Source organism: Cervus elaphus, chromosome 12 (assembly GCF_910594005.1).
Source record: "Cervus elaphus chromosome 12, mCerEla1.1, whole genome shotgun sequence".
Taxonomy (NCBI): domain Eukaryota; kingdom Metazoa; phylum Chordata; class Mammalia; order Artiodactyla; family Cervidae; genus Cervus; species Cervus elaphus.
This window is the reverse complement of record NC_057826.1, coordinates 98,188,417-98,209,493: the sequence shown is the minus strand read 5'-3', so window position 1 is coordinate 98,209,493 and position 21,077 is coordinate 98,188,417. Positions and strand designations below refer to the sequence as shown.

The 21,077-nt window shown below is 38.4% G+C and overlaps 1 protein-coding gene across 12 annotated transcripts in view; it reads right to left on the bottom strand.

Moving 5' to 3' along the window:
- Positions 1 to 21,077, bottom strand: part of APC (APC regulator of WNT signaling pathway) — a 129,421-nt gene that overhangs the window by 8,499 nt on the left and 99,845 nt on the right. For 5 of the 12 annotated variants that reach the window (XM_043920179.1, XM_043920181.1, XM_043920182.1 and 2 more), the window contains 8 exons: positions 18,353 to 18,451; positions 16,021 to 16,399; positions 14,211 to 14,306; positions 12,857 to 12,910; positions 9,226 to 9,365; positions 8,382 to 8,459; positions 7,745 to 7,861; positions 1,321 to 1,535 (listed from right to left, as the gene is read on the bottom strand). In XM_043920179.1, the coding sequence (XP_043776114.1) occupies positions 1,321 to 1,535; positions 7,745 to 7,861; positions 8,382 to 8,459; positions 9,226 to 9,365; positions 12,857 to 12,910; positions 14,211 to 14,306; positions 16,021 to 16,399; positions 18,353 to 18,451 (1,178 nt within the window). The remainder of the gene's footprint in view (positions 1 to 1,320; positions 1,536 to 7,744; positions 7,862 to 8,381; positions 8,460 to 9,225; positions 9,366 to 12,856; positions 12,911 to 14,210; positions 14,307 to 16,020; positions 16,400 to 18,352; positions 18,452 to 21,077) is intronic. The other 7 variants (XM_043920183.1, XM_043920184.1, XM_043920185.1 and 4 more) reach the window with 3 other exon arrangements.

Sequence of the window (21,077 nt, the reverse complement as noted above, 5' to 3'; positions counted from 1 at the left end):
AAAGATAAAAATGTTCAGTTTCATCAATTCTGCATTTCCTATTCTGACCTAACAGCTTTAAAACTTTTTGAAGCAAATATATATCTACTTTACATAGTGACAGAGTTTCTCAGTTTACTGAGTATAAATATATTATGGAATCTTAGCTAAACAGGGAGTCTGGTAATTTAACATCTGGGTGGGTTCCACAATGTTGACAACAGAGACATCTCAGAAGAGGTAGAGAGAAGAATTAACTGATAGATCTTTACAAAGTCAGGGAGCACACTGTAAGCTCAGGTCAGCAAAATGACTTTTAGATAATCTCTCTCTGGTTTGAATTTGTAATACTGATATTCCCCCTTGTAAGTGGTTTTGGGCAAATGGTGTGTGTAGTTTTTCTAAAAATAAAGTGAAAGTTTTAAAAACATTTAAAAACAAGAGTTGAGAGTCAGCATAATGAATATTAGGATCTGAAGAGCTATGGCTTATTTAATGCATGGTAGAATGAAGTTTAATGAGAGCATAGTCAGCTCTAGTGGGCTTTAAAACTGATAGGCAAAAAGGTACAATAAGCTTTAGCATGGCAGCGCTCTCTCTGCAGTCCAGCAGACACCTGAGTGCTTACTAAGTTTAAGAGTTCTTCCATGAGAAGAGGATAGGGCTGTAAGGCTTGTAGTTTGTGCATCAAAAACTTACAGAAAAGATGTTTACACTGTTTACAAAGCCCTTTTACTACAAGTACCCCATAGTCTTTTTTTTTTTTTTAATGAGAGAAGAACAATACAGGATAAAATAAATAAATACACTGTGAAAGATACTATATTTTTGCTGAGATAAGGCAAAGCTCAAGTTCTGAAAATGTATGCCTTGCATGTGAGGTGCTCTGTTAGGTTTCACAGTTACAATAAATTGGACGAACGGCTGCTGGCTGAAAAACATTTTGATTACTGATATTATGGCTCCACAAGAAAAATGTGAATCATTGTACTTTCTGGATCATGACCATAAGTTTTTTTTATAACCTCATATTTCCTTAATCCACACTACATATAGGAAAGGATTTTGTTCTCTGTAATATTTATGGCTTTCATTTTTTATTCTACACATGGGTTATATCTCTCAAGTATCACTGGTTTATTTTTAGACATCTTTGTGATACTATGAACTTTTATTAGCATAAATGTTAATGAATAAATCAGGTATTAATAGTTATAGTTTCATTGTCATAAATGTAATTTGGCTCAGAACTTGCATAATTACACAAAACACTGCTCAGTTAAGTCTTTCTGAAGATGAATCTTACAAATTCATTTAAAAGTAACATAAAACTGTATTTACCTGTGGTCCTCATTTGTAGCTATCAAGCTGGATACATTCCGTAATATCCCACCTCCACTTTCAATAATGGCTAAAGTATTTGTCTGGCTGCGATAAGTGAGAGTGCCAACCAGAAAGGCAAGCGCACCACCTACAGCACATATGTCAGCTTTATTCTCAGTGCAGTGTGCTGACAGATTCCATAAGGCACTCAGTACGCTTTTGAGGGTTGATTCCTATCAAGAAACAGAATATATGTCATCTAGTTAAGAGCTGTAACTATAACTCTTAGAACTTCTATGCTTACTTCTATAGAGAAAGCTCTCTTTTTTTTAAACATCCCCTGGTAAAGCACTAGGAACGCCTCACTTAAAAAAACTTTCATAAAATACCAAACAGAACTTAAGACAGTGATATCCCCATGAAACAAGCAGAACACAATATTAAAACAATGACCATCACATTCATCTAAACAATGAACGTGAAATGTTTAGATGGTACACACTTATCTCAAGGAAGTTCATATTAGAAAATGAAACAACTGATCTGCATTCTGAAAAGATAACATTTTCAGGATACTATAAACTAGAAAAAACCCTCTCTATGCTGATTTGAAAAGATATTCAGACCTATCATTAAATGAAAAGAGCACGTTGCAGAGATGTATGTACAATATTGTTTGTATAAAAACACACATCCATATTTATGTGTGGTTGATGCAAAAGTAACAATTTATTAAAATGGAAGAATACTGGAAATACTCCAATTTCTTAAAATCCTCAAAGAAACAAAGTCATTATAAAAAGGAGAACTCCCTGATGTACAGTATCACAGTAAACTGTCAATTTATAACTGCCAGAGAAGACACTTTGAGTATACAATTAAGGATGTTTGGTTAAAACTTGCCATGCTCCTGACATCACTCTTCTTACTAAAAATCAATCAGGGAACAGACGAACATTCATTAGAAACCTACTCTGTGCCTATCACAGTTACAGGTACTCTAGATGATACAAACAGAGCAACTGACACTTGCTTTGAAGGTACTGTTTACTTTGGGGGAAAAAAGTAACACTATACTTAAAATCAAGGGCTCTAATGAAAAGATTACTGCCATGGAAACTTAAGTCAAATAAATGAAATAATTTTTGGGGGAGAGCAGCTCTGCAGATAAAGACATGTACCTTCAGAGGAGGCAGGGGAAGTAGAATGAGTAAAGGCATGGAAGTGGGAATAAGCAAGGGAAGAGTAAATAACAGAAAGAAGACACAGAAGAAGTCAAATCCACGTTGGGACAGTATGGGAAGTAAGGTCAGACAGGGAAAAGACGGCCCTGAATGTCATGGCAAACATTTTGGGCTCAGCCCAATCAAGAACCATTGTATTCTCTTCTTCAGGATATTAAATGAATAAAATAGATACTATTTACCATGAGGCAGAGAAGAAATGCATTCACCACTGAAGATGTGAAAAGGACAATAGCTCAATGTTAATTATAATGTGATTGAGGAAATGGGACAAAGTATCTTGAGATGAGAAAAAATGGCAACAGTTTAGAGGAGTGAGCTAAACTTACAACTGACCTAGAGATGAGAGTTTAAGGTAGGAAAACAGAAGTTGCTCTCTTTGGGACTACATGTAGGGGCCAAGGGTTTTGTTTCAAAGGAGCTTTATAGTTAGAGGAGACAAGATGAAACAATTAGATGTTGGAAGTATAGGTGGTAAAAACAAAGGGAGGAGATTCAGTAAGGTATGCGATCAAAAGGTATCAAATACAGGTACAGGTAGAAAAGTGATGCCCTAGTTAAGCTATAAATCTAGATTTTTGTTGGCAGCAAATTTACAAAGGACTGAGGAAGATGTGGCCAGTTAAGAAATGAAGGAAATGACTACTAGACTGCTTGTTCAGGGCTTTGGTTGTTACAGGAGACTCTCTGAAGAAGTTGGAAGAAGCAATGAAAATGAACATTTTTGTTTTTATTTTCAAAACATCGGGCTTCTTACAGATAAGTGACACATTAAAAAAGCCTCCTTCTCTACAAGCAGTAGAGAAAGTATGTAGGGCCAGAGTAACGGACGAGCAGTTCTGAGTAAACAGCAATGCCCAGAGCACAGGGCGCAGGTGGAGGAAGAGGAAGCGCCAGTGCATGGGGTGAAAAGGACGCAGGACCTGGGGAATATGGAAGGTAGCTTTGGTTCTTGTGGCTGTGAGGAGTAAATAAAGTTGAGAATGAAGAGATGACAAGTTAAAAAGAGAAAGAATGTTCATATTGGCTGTTGCACTGAATGTAGAAAAAGATGGAAAAAATAAAATCTAATACCATTAACCAGAGCAAGACCAAGTCAGAACTGGATATTATAACTTTCTGATGGGCTAGTTTTTCCAAGATTGGGCTTACATTAAAAAAAAAAATTTTTTTTTTTAAATTAGTTTTGTTTAGTTGCTCAGTCGTGTCCGACTCTTTGCAATCCCATGGATTGTACACTATCAGGCTCCTCCATCCACAGGATTTTCCAGGCAAGAGTACTGGAGTGGGTTGCCATTTCCTTCTCCAGATCTTCCTGACCCAGGGATCGAACCCGGGTCTCCCACATCGTAGACAGACACTTTACTGTCTGAGCCACTAGGGAAGTCCAAATTTAATTTTTTAAATTAATTTATTTTAATTGGAGGCTAATTACTTTACACTATTGTAGTGGTTTCTGCCATACATTGACATGAATCAGCCATGGGTGTACATGCGTTCCCCATCCTGAACCCCCCTCAGACCTCCCTCCCCATCCCATCCCTCAGGGTCATCCCAGTGCACCAGCCCTGAGCACCCTGTCTCATGCATCGAGCCTGGACTGGCAATCTGTTTCACAGATGATAATATACATGTTTCAATGCTATTCTCTCAAATCATCCCACCCTCGCCTTCTCCCACAGATTCCAAAAGTCTGTTCTTCACATGTGTCTCTTTGGCTGTCTCGCATATAGGGTCATCGTTACCATCTTTCTAAATTCCATATATATGAGTTAACATACTGTATTGGTGTTTTTCTTTCTGACTTACTTCACTCTGTATAATGGGCTCCAGTTTCATCCACCTCATTAGAACTGATTCAAATGCATTCTTTTTAATAGCTGAGTAATATTCCACTGTGTGTATGTACCACAGCTTTCTTATCCATTCGTCTCCCAATGGACATCTAGGTTGCTTCCATGTCCTGGTTATTATAAACAGTGCTGTGATGAACATTGGGGTACAAGTGTCTCTTTCAATTCTGGTTTCCCCGGTGTGGGCTTACATTAATAATTTATAGATGAATTTTTCTTAAAAAACTGGAAATAGAACTGCCATATGACCCAGCAATACCACTTCTGGGCATACACACTGAGGAAACCAGAGCTGAAAGAGACACATGCACCCCAATGTTCATTGCAGCACTGTTTATAATAGCCAGGACATGGAAGCAACCTAGATGCCCATCAGCAGACAAATGGATAAGGAAGCTGTGGTACATACACCATGGAATATTACTCAGCCGTTAAAAAGAATTCATTTGAATCAGTTCTAATGAGATGGATGAAACTGGAGCCCATTATACAGAATGAAGTAAGCCAGAAAGATAAAGAACATTACAGCATACTAACACATATATATGGAATTTAGAAAGATGGTAATGATAACCCTATATGCAAAAACAGAAAAAGAGACACAGATGTATAGAACAGACTTTTGGACTCTGTGGGAGAAGGCGAGGGTGGGATGTTTCGAGAGAACAGCGTGTATACTATCTATGGTGAAACAGATCACCAGCCCAGGTTGGATGCATGAGACAAGTGCTCGGGCCTGGTGCACTGGGAAGACCCAGAGGAATCGGGTGGAGAGGGAGGTGGGAGGGGGGATCGGGATGGGGAATACATGTAACTCCATGGCTGATTCATGTCAATGTATGACAAAACCCACTGCAATGTTGTGAAGTAATTAGCCTCCAACTAATAAAAAGAAAAAAAAATTTATAGATGAATTTAGGGAGAAATGATCTTTAATGATTCTCTCTCATCTATGAGAGAGAAATGATCTACTCTTCCTTTACAAAACAGGCTATGTCGACATTTATTAAAATCTTTTACACTTTTCAGTAGGCTGTCTGTTAATCTAACTTTCTTGGTATGTAGCAATTGGTTTGTATGTAGATCTTTGAGGTCCCTGAGTGATAATGTGAGCTCTTCAGCTGCAATACAAGTTCCAATAATGTATACAAATAATGTATACAAAAACATCTTTCTGAAAATACACAAGGTTGACTAGAAAGGAGTCTTAAAGTGTACATGGCACTAATTTTTTGTATAATTTTAGTAAGGTATTAAAGCGACCAATAAACTGTACTTTGATCCTCCTCCAATTTCCTCATACCCCTTGTAATCCACCCCCAACCCCAGGCAACTACTGTTCTGATTTCTGACATAACAGATTATTGCAGGTATCAATAGTTCATTCTTTTTTTTATATAGCCAAATAGTATTCCACAATTTATGTATCCATTTACCTACTAATGGACATTAGATTTTTTCCCCTAGGTTTTGGCCATCACAAATAATCTTTATGTGAATATCTGTGTGTCTTTGTGTAAATTTAAGTTTTTGTTCCTCATGGGTGGCCAGGCTGTATGGCAGGTAAATGTTAATTTTAAAACACTGCCAAAAATGCTCTCAAGTGGGACAGACAGACCTCAGAGATATTGCATGGTTCCAGACCACTCCAATAAAGCAAATATTGCAATAAAGCAAGTCATACCATTTTTTTGGTTTCTCAGTGCATATAAAGTTACATTTACATTATACTGCATTAACTGTCCAACAGCATTATGTATAAAGATGTACATACCTTAACTGAAAAATAATGCTGTTGGGAAAATGGCACTAAAAGACTTGCTTAGTGCAGGGTTGCCACAGACTTTCAATTTACCAAAAATGCAATATCTGCAAACTGCAATAAAGTGAGGTATGCTTGTATATACCATTTAACTTTGCTGCCAGCAGTGCATAAGAATTTCAGCTGTTTAACATCTTTGACAACACATGGTCAATTTAAAAAATTTTAACCAATATAATATGTGTAATGGTATCTCATAGTTGTAATTTGTATTTCCCTGATGACTAATGATGTTGAGTATATTTTCAAGTGCTTACTGGCCATTCATCATCTTTGTTCCTACAGTGTAAGTACAAGTGTTCTGCTGACTCAGCAGTGTTCTAACGGTACCTTTGTGCAAATCCTGAGTACATCTGAACAGTATTGTTCTCTCCCCGTTTTGAGACATAATTGACATGTAACACTATTTAAGGGGTACAGCATAATGATTTAACTTACATACATCATGAAATGATTACCACAGTGAGTTCAGTGAACATCTGTTATCTCATATATGTATATATGTATATATACATACACAATGAAAGAAATAGAAAACTTTTTCCTTGTGATGAGCACTCAGGACTTACTCTCTTAAAAATTTTCATATATAATGATATGGTAGTGTTAATAACATTAATCATATTGTATATTACATTCTAGTATGCATTTATCTTATAACTGGAAGTTTGTACCTCCTGACCACCTTTGAACATTATCTTTATAGCCAGTTACTTAACAATATTTTTCTTCTAATAATTTTCCAGTTGATTTTCTTGGGAGTTTCCAGGTATAAAATGATGTAATTTAGAAAAAAATACATAAATTAAAAAAAAAGCCCCAGACTGAAAAGGAAATTCTGAAGAAAAAAATGTAGGCTCTGGGTCAAGGAGGGCTGGTTGGGTGAAAGGAAGCTCAGATTCCTTCCTAGCTAAAGAGACTGGCTTAGCTTAGTTCTTCGCAAATTTCAATTAAAAAAAAAATCAGCTTAGTTTCTAAAGTAGATATCCCACCTGGATATTACTTCCTTTTGTAAAAAAATTATTATTTGATGGATTTTTCATCTTTGGGTCTGATTACCTCTATAAGGTGACTATCAAAATCTGGGGACTCTGGGAGATTGGGATTTGGGCAGCAAGGAATCATCTAGGGGTGGTTCTGTCCCGTTTCCCTTACGCGGCCGTCTGGTAATAAATGGAGACACTTCTGATGATTATGACTGAGGGGGGGCATGTCAGCGTTTAGTGGGCAAAGGCCAGGAATGCTGCTGAGCATCCTACAAGACACACATCAGTACCCCCAGACAAAGACTTACATGTCCAAGGTGTCAACAGAGCTGAGTCTGAAAAACCCTGATTTACACTAGGTCACCTTGTACAGTCTTGTCTGCCTTAATACTTGCAAAGTTTGGAGCAGTCTAAGTCTAGGGATTGGTAAGCTCTTAAGAGGGTCAGAAATGAGTGAGTTTCAGAGGTGGGAGAGGGCAGCGAGAAAGTATCCAAAGATGAAATGCATATGGTAACACCAAATGTTCTCAAAGGTACCTTTTTCACTTCCAAAGCACATTCCATCAGTGCTTTCACACTTCCAACTTCACGCAAAGTCTTTTTACTATTTACATCTGCTCTCCAAGACAGGTTCCTCAAAACACTTGCAATAACCTGCAAATGGATCAATTTTAGAAGAGTTTGTTTATAAAATTATTTATACTGGTTGCTTTCTTGCTCTTAATGTTAAAAGTAAGAGTGCTAAGTTGTTTCAGTTGTGTCTGACTCTTTGCAACCCTATGGACTGTGGCCCAGCAGGCTCCTCTGTCCACGGGACTGTCCAGGCAAGAATACTGGAATGGGCTGCCATGCCCTCCTCCGGGGATCTTCCCGACCCAGAGATCAAGCCCGTGTCTCTTATGTCTCCTGCACTGGCAGGTGGGTTCTTTACCACAGGCACCACCTGGGAAGCCCAAAAGTAAGAGTAGAAATCTATTAATAAATAAATTTCTTCTTAAAGCTACTACAGAGCCAAAAGGAAGTCTACAATAAAATTCTTCTCCTCTATTCCGGTGTTAATGTAGCCACAATTTAAACATGAGATGCTAAATACTGAGTCACAGCTTAAGTTAATCTAAATCAGGGTATTAAGCCACTAACATCCAAGAAGAACATGTGGAATTCTTAGAAGTACCTGCTGTAAGTCCTCACTTTCAGACTTTAGCTGAGCCACGAGTGCTCTCATGCAGCCTTTCATAGAGCAGAGGGTAGCCTGCAACGTCAAGGATTACACAGGGTTAGTGACATCATAGAGCAGAGGGTAGCCTGCAACGTCAAGAATTACATAGGGTTAGTAACAAGGCAACCTGGGCTGTGCTCTGTTTGTGACCAGTAAGCGTCAAATCAAGTTTCAACTGTCTCATTTTAATCCTAATGCCATAAAAGAACCAGAACCATAAATTACATAAATGAAAGACAAATACCCTCCTAATCCTTTGCAATATTCATTCCTTTCTTGGCAAACTGGAAAAATAAAGTGAATAAATGATAAGAAACGATAAGAAAAGGGTTTGAATGTAAAGTCTTTTATTTGGATGGAACTAATATGTGTCTGACACTTGCACCAATCATCAAGATTTCCAGATTTTTACTATCATTCCCACGAACAGTATTTTTTTTTTTTTTAATTACTTTTTGGCCTCACTAGGCGGTACATGGGATCCTAGTTCCCCAATCAGGGATTGAACCTGTGCTCCCTATAGTGGAAAAGTGGAGTCTTAACTGCAGGACCACCAGGGAAGTCTGCCCAGGAACAGAATTTTAAGTGTGATTACATAAATTCACTTCTGTGTTCCATCTTTTGCCTTTGTTTAGGCATTACACATCAAATGAGTAAGGATATTGCAGTGGAATATAAAGTACATGTTTTTATTAGTCAGTGTTTAATGAGGACAGTGACAAAAAAGAAAGTGAAAAGTAGTCTGTATGGAAAAAAGAGCTATCTTGCTATCTTAAGAAATGGATCTTATAAAACATACCTTGTTGGCTACATCTCCGAAAGTCAAGTTTGTCAAAGCCATTCCTGCATATCGTCTTAAAGTAATACTGTAGTGGTCATTAGTAAGCCCATACATTTCACAGTCCACTTGCAATAATTCTGCAATGGCCTGTAGTCCCCCTAATTTAAAAAGGGCAAGAGGAAAAAGACAATAATCTAAAATAACACAAATGGTTACCAAGTTTATAAATTACTAGAGAAAAATCTCAAAGAATGAGAATATATGGTTTCTGTCTTCAGAATTACAAGCTACAAAAAATATTATGAAGCACTCTTGTGTAATATACTTATCAAGTACAAGTGACAACTATTTCATTTTCTGCCAGTTTCTCCACCCTCCAGCCCCCTGTCTTACTGAATAAGATGAATATTATACTCTGTTTGCTGCAATACACTGTATCCTGTCAAGGAATAAGAAGACTATTTTCTACGATTAGGTCCTCTTGAATGTAAGCAGAAAAAGATAACTTTATTACTAGGACTTTATAAACATTCTTCACTGTCACACACTGTGGCCTAATTACTTTAATATATTTTTATCTCCAAAATAATTTTTAGTATCATTAGGAATCCTAAAACTTCTAAGTGAAATAGTGCATGAAGCAAAGCTTATATTTTTTCTATGAAACAGAATTACCTGTTCAACTTATTACTAAGCTGTATAGAACCATTTTTATGTTTTTTCTTTTTAAGTTCTTACTTTTCTTTGATACACACAAAGTGTCAAAATACCAATACTAGGATTTAGTATTTTCTTTCCCCTTGATTCCCACCACTGGGTATACTTAACAATGTCCACAGTGGTCAACAGTAGGAAGGCAAGGAGAAAAATGAAGGGAAAGGAAAGGAAAAGACATAAAGGAAGGGGCAGTAGAAAGACAACACAAAACAGCAGGACAAAAGGTGAAGCAAAATGGTGAGGGAGTGAATAAAAAGAAAAATAAAAATGCATATGAAGGTTATTCAAAATATTATTCATCATCAATATTAATCATTATGAAACCAGAGATATTGTTTTGTCAGAGAAGTAGCTAAGGAAGAAAAAGAGATGATGAATATAAACAGGTAATTCTTGGATACTATAAGTCTAGACTGTCAGGTCATTAATCTGAAAGAGGATCTGTACATTCATTATTTTTGTAAATGATCTAGAAGGATCAGTATGCAGAGCAATCAGCAAGTTTGCAAAACAGACCAAGTTCAATTTTTGGTCAAGAATGCCAAGCCAGGGATTTAACTCTTGGAACAGTTGTGTAAATCTTTATAACTGGCACCAGTGACAGATAAGTCTGAATGTAGGTAAATAAACATTATTTTGGTTAAGGAAAATCCGAAACCAAATAGGAAGATTTTCCTCCATCCACCCATGATGATGGGAAAGATAAATAGCCCATGAACAAAACAACCAATGTCTCTATGGAGCTTACAGATTAGCACAGACAGCCATCGAACAACTAATTTAAATGTCATGATTGTGAAGAAGTACAGGGCATGATAACAGGCAAACCTAAAGTAGACTGGAAGGATCAAGAAAGTGGCTGAGGAACTAAGGTTTAACTTGAGACTTAAAGGATGAATGACTATCTACAAAGGGCAGAGGAGAAACAGTAAGGAAGCATTTCAGGCAGATAAAATAGCATGTGTAAGGGCTGCTGGGCCTGAAACATTAACATACAGCAACGAGGAGAGGCTACAAAAATGCCAGGTAATACGAGACTTTATGTACCTCACCAAGGATTTAATGTAGGAGAAAAGAATAATCAGATGTATGTTCTAAACAGATTAAGGCTATAGAAATGATTACGATTGGAAGTGGGGAGCCAGGTAAGACAAACTATGGGAGACTAGGAGTGAAGAAAGAGGCTTTGCTTGTGCCAGGGATAAAAGAATAGCAGTGGTGTAAGATGTATTTAAGAGCCAGAATTAAAGCAGTTAGCAGACATAGGGGACAGGAATAGAGTCCAAGAAACAGGAATAGAGTCCAAGAGTCTAAGACTGGCTTCAGCAAGTGGGGTGACGGAAAGGCTACCGTCTGAGAAAAGGAACCCTGGTCAAGAGACAGTTTTGGGGATGGAGGAGACAAGACTCAGTTTCCGTCAGTTGAGTCAGAAATGTCTGAAAAATCATCTCGGTGAAAATCCTGGAGGAGCAGTAAGAAAATGTGTGTAAATCTCAGGAGAGAGAACGTGGATTAAGATGTGAATTTGAAAAACATGGTCAGGGAAGCCATGTAGTAGAGTATATAGCCTAGGGAGAGTGGAAGAAAGCCTAGTACAGAGCTTCAGAAAATTCCACTATTTAATCCTTCAGTAAAGGAGGAACTATCGTCTTGACTAGGAAACAGACCTGGGAGTCACTGTTGACTTAAAGACAGTGGCCCTGTGTACTGATCAGATCACCAAATGTTGAGAATTACAAAGTGGACCATCAAAGCCATACAGAGCACACTCTGCTTCATGCCTACATAAAATCCTGCCTGGCGCAGCAGCATATGTGACACTGTTCTAAGAAAGTAACATGTGAAATAATCTCAAGAACCTCCCAAGAAGGCCCTTGACTACTTTTGTACGGAAAAACCAAAAATATTAGGACTTGATTCTGAAAACAATGATTAAGGAACAACATGATTAATGCCAATAAAATGATGAAGAACGTGCTAATGAAAAAAGAACATTCAATAAAACTTAGTGTATTAGATAAAAGAGAGAGACCCTTTATGATTTCCAGGAGTTAACAAAAAAAAACTTCCAGTGAACTTTAAGGCAAAGGATCTATACACTTTAAAAATGGATTCACAAAAATATGATGTGAATTCATGACAGATAGGAAAAAAATTGGTTGCCCTAAGAAATACTAGAATGTTTCAAGGTAATGTAAAGGTCATGAGCACATCTTTCCACATTTCCTTCGTGTATGTGTTAGAGAATAGTGGTCCAGATGAACCAAATATTATCTTGTATGGCATCTCATAACCTTATAGATAGTAGATGATCAATGTCTTCAGGTGACATTTACCAAAATTCTTAAACTTATCAAAACAAGATAATAGAAAGATGACAGAATTTTTTAAAAGTATATTACTTTTCTTTTACTTGGTTTAGACAGTCACCATTAGCATGAAATACCTCATTCTAAAATAAGTAGGGTTCAGCAACAATATTCTATATATTGGTAGTTTCACAAACTTTCCTGATCATAAGAATCACCTGGGCCACTTACTGGATTTCATTTTTGTTACCTAGTGCCTAGCACAGTTTCTAGGACGGAGTTGGAAATTAATAAATGTGTACATTCCTGGTATTATAGTCTAAAACTTGCAACACTAATAGTTGCAAACTTAAATGACCCTAATGGTTGTAGAATTTTCTTGCATCTACAAAAGACAGTCCTAGCTGACGGGCTTAGGAATTTTTCTTCATCTACTTGGGACTTCTTTCCTCCTATCCCTCACTGTCAGATCCCTTGTGCTACCTGACTGTATCTATCCACAGTCTACACACCTTGTTTCTTCTTTGGCTCCAACGCAAAGTCAGAGGCTAGGAGTGAGAAGGTAATCCCCTGTGGCTACATCCCCACAGTCACACCCCCAGAGGCCCCATCCTGCTCCTCACCTGAAAGCCCCTGCCCTAGCTCCTGGGATGAAATGCCCCGGGTAGCCTTCCTACCTGAAGAAGGAAGAGGAACAAATACTGAGTCTAGATTTCACTTGGAAATTCAGATGATTAATGTGGGTCAGTCCTAGTCTACAGTTCATTGGAACACAGGGCCATTTAGAGAAAACATTTGTGGGAGCTTAAAACTGGATTAGTTTTCCTGTTTGTTCATTATTTTTCTCATTATTATGAGTGTTAAAAAACACAAAAAACCACCCAAACTTGAAATTTCACCAATGCTGGATTGTATTGAGGAGGGGAGAACTCACAAGTGCATACTCAATTTCACAGGAACCTGGGGAATAAGGGAAGAGAATCAAGTGGACTAGGGCCTGTGGGGAGAAACGTACAGCTGGGGGCAGGCGGAGACCAAGTACACACAGCCTCCCAAAATGACGGTCTCGAGGGGACAGCACTCATTCTCAGCCGTTCAGGTTCTCTGTGTCTTAAGAGACTCACAACTTTGTCACTTTTAAGATAAATGATGGATGAAAATGGTTAAGGGTGGCAGGGATGCAAAGCGGGGCCTGGAATGAAAGGTAACGTAAACAGCACAAAAAGCAAGGGCACGGCTACACCAAGATGGAGACTCAGTGCGTGCTTCTTGCTTGTGGCACGACTACAGCGATCCAGGTTCACATGAGATGGCTCAGCATGACGCAACTTACAAATACCACATGTGCAAAATGAACCTAGAAACCAAAGAGAAACCATCACATGAAAAATGGCGGCCACAGAGGCAGGTTCTGTAAGGTTCAGAGTATGTGAGAACACATACCAAGAGTAATCCTTCCAAAATTAATGGAATGTTTTCTAACATAAATTAGAGAATAATGCTTTTCCATTATTAACGAGTTTCAGAGATACCAACCACACTGCTTATCATGAAAATCCAGTAAAGTACGGATAACCATGAAGATAAATGAGAATCTTAATAATAATTCCTTCCTGTGTCCATCAGAAGTGACTGAGTTCAAGAATAATTACAAAGCTCCACATCATCACATCTCAAAACGATTCAAATTACCCTCCCACCAACTGTCACCCAGAGTCTACCTTGACAATATTGGCAAGAGTGGCCCATTTATTTATTTATTTTTGCCCATCTCTGGCTAAGATTTTAAAAACCCAAGTTAGGCTATAAAACGGGAGCAGTTTCTGTCACTTAGGACATTGTCTTCTCTGGAAACCAGTCACTTGCTACAAGGAAGAAACAGATGGTAATAGAAATTAGTGGCCTTATATCCTAATTCAACAATGACGAAAAATCTTCAGGATTCTTCTATGGCATTAAGAAACATTTTTATCTTACCAAGTTCATTCATTGCATGTCTATGCTCTTCATCAAATGAAAGTTTCATTAGAACACACACAGCAGGACAGATCTGATGTTCAACAGGAGCTGGCACTGAAAAATAAAATTGACATAAACCATAATGCTTTGTTTTCTCAAAGTAGTGATGTTTATTATACCTAAAAAATACTGAGTTTGCAGATATACTTCTCATGCATGGTAGCTTAGTGAATCAACAAGTATTTGCTGAAGAGATGAATAACTACTATACACATGGAAAGGAAAATATAGGTAAAGGGCTTTTCTTGGTTCTATAAAAATGTTTACCCCTCATCAGCCTTTCACCAAGTCTGTTGGACTAACTCCCATGTAGGTTTATGCTATAATTCAACTAATAACTTAAAAAAATTATATTGGTTATTTGAAATAATAAAAACATTCTGGTATAAAACTATTTATTTATAATTTCTATTTTCAAAGCTGAAAGGCACATGGCTGTATAGAAATGTATAGAGAAACCTAGTGCAACTCTAGCAGAGAAAGTTTATTATATAGACACCAAATAGTAAATAAAAATTTAAAGGAAAAGTGTCTAAGAAAATGTACTTGCACACTTAGTGTTATGCATAAGGTTTCAAAACTGTTACTTGAAATAAAAATTTAAAAACCAAGTCTATTTTTCAGAAGTAATAGTATTTATTCTATTTAACTTTTCTGAGAACAGGTATTAAGAGCACACAATACAAGTCATTACATAATTGTGGACAGCCAAAGAAAACAATCCAGAAAGATAATGTTCTCCCAGTATAGCAACTTATTAATTCTCCCTAGCCCTAGGACAAACAGAAAGGACATTTCTGCTCTATTCTTACTGTTGAAAAATTTTTAGTTTTAAATAAATTCACCTTTATACCTAATCCTAAGAGAAATCTACTAAATCTTTATAGATCAAGTTCTCATCATCAGTCTTTCTCCTGCTCCCCCAATCAAGATACTGACTCGACAGTCCTCTGTTGTGTGTATGTCTATGTGTGGGTTCTTATCAGGTGAAAGGAGGTCTTACCTTATATACTTACTGCTTTTGGTTCTTGCTATAGGAATGAAGCAAAGTTATCTCCCCAAGGGTCCCAACTCCCATGATCCCTGCTCCTGGGGGAGAGGGTTTCTCCCTGAGAAAAGAGCTGGGTGGCTGATCACCCCAGCAGCTGGGGCCCAAGGCCTGGAGACAGACGGTGCAGTGGGAAGGACACTGGGCTGAGGGTCGGGGGTCTGGCCTCTGGTCCTGGATCCCCCACCCACGACCTGTGAAGCCACAGGCAAGTCTTTTGGCCTCTCTGAACCTCAGTCTCTTCATCTGTAAAGTGAAGATGATAACATCTTCCCTTCCTACTTCACAAGGTTGTTGTAAGGATCAAATAACAGATATAACACAGCTCTGCACCCACTGAGTAACGCGATGTGCAAATATAAGAGAACGGCTTGGTCACTCACAGCTGAAGGAACTTACGTAAAGTCACTTGCCTGAGCTTAATCTCAAGAGAAGGAGAACATAATCACTCAAGTTCTTTCTAGATCAACTATGCTATGACTGTTTAAGTCTACTTTGATTTTCTGTTATTTTCTGGTTGCACTGTAGTGCACACAACATTTTCCTTTGCTAACTTTTTTTCTAGGGAAATAGAGAAATTAAGCTTTAAACTATGTGAGCAGTGCAGGTGGCTAATATGAATTTCCCACTTTGATTCATAAAGACACCATCCTAATTAAAAAACTTTTCATTTCAAAAACTTTTACATTTGCTTTATCACATGCACCATATGGAACATACTTGGATTTTTGTCCTGGTCCATGCCTTGTTCATGGGCTTCCTGCCACTCCCAACAGGTTTCACAGTAAGCTCGTATCTGTTCCAAAAGATGAAGGACTCGGATTTCACGCCTGCCTCTCTTGTCATCAGGCTGTGAGTGAATGATGTTGTGGAGTGCTGCACTGGCCCTGGCCCGAGCCTCTTTACTGCCCCGGGAATTTCCCAACAACACAGAGTCTTTGTCATTGCCATGTAAAAGCTGGATGAGGAGAGGAAGACATCCAGACTGTCGCATGGATATACAGCTGTCTTGGGAGCTAGACATAGCTAGCAAAGTTCGCGACATATCATCCTTATCATGAGTACCAAGCATTGACAACAATGAATACACCATTTCCACCTGTGGGCCAAATGAGTTTAGAAACAAAATTATGACTTTAATAGCCAAAAGCCAACTCCAATGAAGTGATGAATGGGATGTTAGTTGTAACTCAAACAAAAACAGAAACAAAAACAAAAATCTCTTTCCAGGATGAAGTAATGAGCATTATTTCAAAATCCATATTGCTATAATCATTATCACCATCTTCTTTATGAGTAAATATTAGTAGTGGTAGTATATAGTCATAAGGAGACAGTAGGTTCTTGCATATCTAAACTGCTATTGTCTGGATCGGTGGGTGATAATCTGTTATCATAATGAAAGACAATCAACTGATTTTTCTCTTTCTCACATCTCCCCCACCCACCACACACACACACACCTACCAACACATACAGAGCAAGAAATGTGGTTTATCTAAAATTCTTTACACAATTAAAAATTTTACTTTTTAAAATCTACAACCATAATCAGTTAAGAGAAAATGTTTTTTAACAATTACTATTGACTAAGTACTGGTTCTAAGCAATTGCTAACTGTCACCAGATTATAATATTGTTAAAATTATGATGTCTCCCTTATACATGTAAAAGTATTTTGTCATAAAGGGATCATATAGGGATGATCCCTGATCATATAGAGATACAAAGTCAATATTCTTAATTTTTTTTTTTAAGCAGCTGGTAAGCATCATTACTCCCTTACTGTAAATTCCAAGAATTTACTCAGAAGCAGATCAGAAACAGGAAATAGCACGCAGTCATCCTGTCCTATGATCAACTGCATTTTTTAAAAGCAAGAGCTACTGCGTGAGAGTTGAGGCTATTATCTAAATGCATCGTATCTATAAATCAGTGGTTCCAAACCAGGGGCAACTTTAGCCACCGTGAGACTTCCGGCAATGTCTTGGTGACCCCACTATTTGCAAGTGGGCTGTGTGACACAACCAAGTTACCGGAGTTCTCTGAGGTCCAGCTGTCTCAGCTGCAAAACCGAGTAATTTACCTAGTAGGGTTTTCTTTGTGAAGATTAAATAAAGTCACACATGTATACAGGACAGTAACTGGCATTCAAAAATGTAGTAAGGTCTTAATATTATCATGCGAAAATCACTCCAAAAGGAAATGGTATTCAAGCTGCCAGTTTTCAAGTAATAGTACTCTTAAATATGAAAGGTTTTCTTTATAGTAAAAACTACTCATGTTGGACGGACTGGGGTGGAATTCTAATTTAATTACCATCTTTTTGGCTTCAGTATTCTCACTTAAAAGAGGGGCAAGAATAATACATTCAAAGGGTTTTGGAAAAGATCAGAGATAGTTTACGTACAACTCTTAGCAGTTACTGGCATTTTAGTGATCCCAAGTAGTAACTGTTGAGTTACTAAAAGGATTAAGCTTTATATTAATAATATCACTGCTACTCTAAAATTCATTTCTTATATCGACATTAGTTATGTAATGCTTTCCTCAGAGCCATTATATTACTAAAGTAAAGAAAGAGTATGTAGAATATGCTATGAAAACAAGGAAGTATTTAGATGTAACGGAAAATATACTGTTTAAAAAACAGTCCCCGTGCTCCAAATGTAGTGATTCAAAGGAGGCAGACAGACTGCATGGGCAGCGAGAGGGCCCTGGGTCAGAAAACGCTCTGTAAAGAAGGGAAGCCCAAGAAGAGCTCTGAAGGCTGCGAGGACCCTGACGGTCACTGTGCAGCGGGGTGGGAAGTGGAGGGCTGCACCACTGCAGACAGGGCAACCAGGCAAAAAGTCACAGGGAGGGGAGGGCTTGGGGGAGCGAGCCAGCTGTGGGCTGCACCTCAGGATGCTTGCAGAGAACTGGCTGTCATTTCTTTAAGAGACTGTGATGATGGAAACAAAAGAATTCTTAAGCTAAATTTAAAAGAAGAATGAAGAATGTTCTAACAGAGTACTCAGAGTTCTAGCAACAAGGCTTTATAATCTGTTACCTTGGTTCCCAGATGACTTGTCAGCCTTCGAGGAGCAGAATGTGTGCTACTAGAGCTCAAAACACTGGCTGTTTCATGATCTATTCGTGTAGTTGAACCCTAGAAATTAAGCAAATTATAGACAGTGTAATTTAGATTATAGATAAACATAGCTAGCTTCATGTTAAGATACTCCAAATGAACTGTCTTCAGGGTAAATAGCTAAATATACCATTAAAGGGTGAACATTTATAACTGCTCAAAATGAGTATTTTTATCTATAAACTTGAGTAGAATTTAGAGAAACACTGAAGGAAAAAAAAAAAACTGTTGTAAAAGACAAAGTACAATCTAGAAGAAACCAAACACTGAAGACATTCTAAGAGTAATATTCTTTCCCAAATCAAAAGGCATGAAACCATATTCAGTTAAATATACACTGGCTGGAAGCAAGCCCCACTGAGTGATGAAATGCTTCCCAAGGCCCGCTTGACTTCACACTCCAGGATGTCTGGCTCTAGGTGAGTGATCACACCATCGTGGTTATCTGGGTCATGAAGGTCTTTTTTGTGCACTTCTTCTGTGTATTCTTGCCACCCCTTCTTAGTATCTTCTGCTTGTTACGTCCATACCATTTCTGTCCTTTCTTGGTGCAATGCTAGTCTGTAGGAACATAAGTGAATAAGACATCCCCACCCTCACTGCATGTGGAGTCTAGACAGGTTGCTCAACATGTAAACATACAGTGCTTTGACAAACCCAGGTGTACAGACAGGAATGGCGGGCACTCAGTTCAGGATTATAGAGTAAAGGGCTGTCTGATTTTGAACGACAAAGAGGTGTCTCCTTAAAAAAGAGGAGGGTTAGCCACATGGCAACTCATATGAGGCAGAGGCCCCAAGCGCAGGTCACAAAGAATGTGTATGTGTGTGTGTGCATGAGAGAGAGAGAGAGAGAGAGAGAGAGAGAGAAACTGACTGACTGACTTGGAGATTAAGAGCTTCTTCTGATTGCAATAAGGAGGATGGAGTTGAGGGAACAAGACTCAAGACAAAGAGAGCAGGTGGGAGACTTTTAAGGAAATTTTGGCAAAGGACTGCTTTTGATCTACAGGAGGAAATGAATGACTCCTTATGCTGAAGCAAGCATACTGTCTTTAAGGATATCTAACTACTTTGACTGTTTCTGGTAGTGAGGATGTAACACAACCCGTAAGGAGCCTTGTCTTCTAGAATTCACCACCTTATGAACTACTCCCGTGTTTAAGTGTGGGCCAGATTTTGTGAAAGGCTTTTAGCAAACAGACTGCTGTAGATATGATGAGAAGTCACTTTCAAGATAAGTTTACAAAGACTGTGGCTTCCATCCTGGACACCCTCTCTTGTTCTTCTCTGAGGGATGCCAGATACTACACTATGAACTGCTCTTTGTAGAGGCCTTGGTGGCAAGAAATGATACCACTGGCCGACAGCCTGGATACCTGAGGCCTGCTAACAGTCACATGGTGAGTTTAGAAGCAGATCCTCCCCTCATCAAATCTTGAAATGACTGTGGCCCCAGCCAACATGGCGACCGCAGCCTAGGAGAGACCCTGAACCAGAGGCACTCAGCTAAGCTGCACTAGGATTCCTGACCTACAGAGACAATAAATGGTTGCTGATTTAAGCTGCTACACTTGTCAGGCAGCAATAGATAACTAACATATTGTTTGAAACAGAAGAGAAACAAGAGGTTACATTACAAAGCAAGGAAAAACCCATGTCTACCATGAAACATGTTCTGACATTCATTTCAGTGTAGACATCAAATCACCTTTAAGCTTCAGACTTAGTATCTTTCTATACAGATTCTTGATTTTGGGACACTCTCCACTCTGCTCTCCCAAACTCTCTAGCTAGAAACCTAGATGGATTTATTATAAGGAGATTCCAAGAGAACATTCCCATACCCATACTACCTACAAGCCAGAACTTGAGTCTTGAGAATCTTTCCTGGGCCTTTTTATTATGATTAAGTCTGCACCAACATCCTTCAGAGGGACCAGAGAAGCAGTAACCTGTAAGAAATGGTTATTGTTGTTCAGTCGCTAAGGCATGTCTGACTCTCTGTGACCCCATGGACTGCAGCATGCCAAGCTGTCCTTCACTATCTCCTGGAGTTTACTCAAACTCATGTCCTTTGAGTTGGTGATACCATCCAACCATCTCATCCTCCTTCACCCCCTTCTCCTCTTGCCCTCAATCTTTCCCAGCATCAGGGTCTTTTTCAATAACTTGCCTCTTTGCATCAGGTGACCAAAGTATTGGAGCTTCCGGATCAGTTCTTCCAATGAATATTCAGGGTTGATTTCATTTACTATTGACTGGTTTGATCTCCCTGTAGTCCACGGGACTCTCAAGAGTCCTCTCCAACACCACAGTTCAAAAGCATCAATTGTTCACTGCTCAGCCTTCTTTACAGTCCAACTCTCTCATCCATATATGACTACTAGAAAAACCATAGCTTTGACTATATGAACCTTTGTTGGCAAAGTGACGCCTCTGCTTTTTAATATGCTGTCTAGGTTGGTCATAGCTTTTCTCCCAAGGAGCAAGTGTCTTTTAATTTCATGGCTGCAGTCACCATTCGCAGTGATTTTGGAGCCCAAGAAAATAACATCTGCCACTGTTCCCACTTTTCCCCATCTATTTGCCATGAAATGATAAGACAGGATGCCATGATCTTCATTTTTTGAATGTTGAATTTT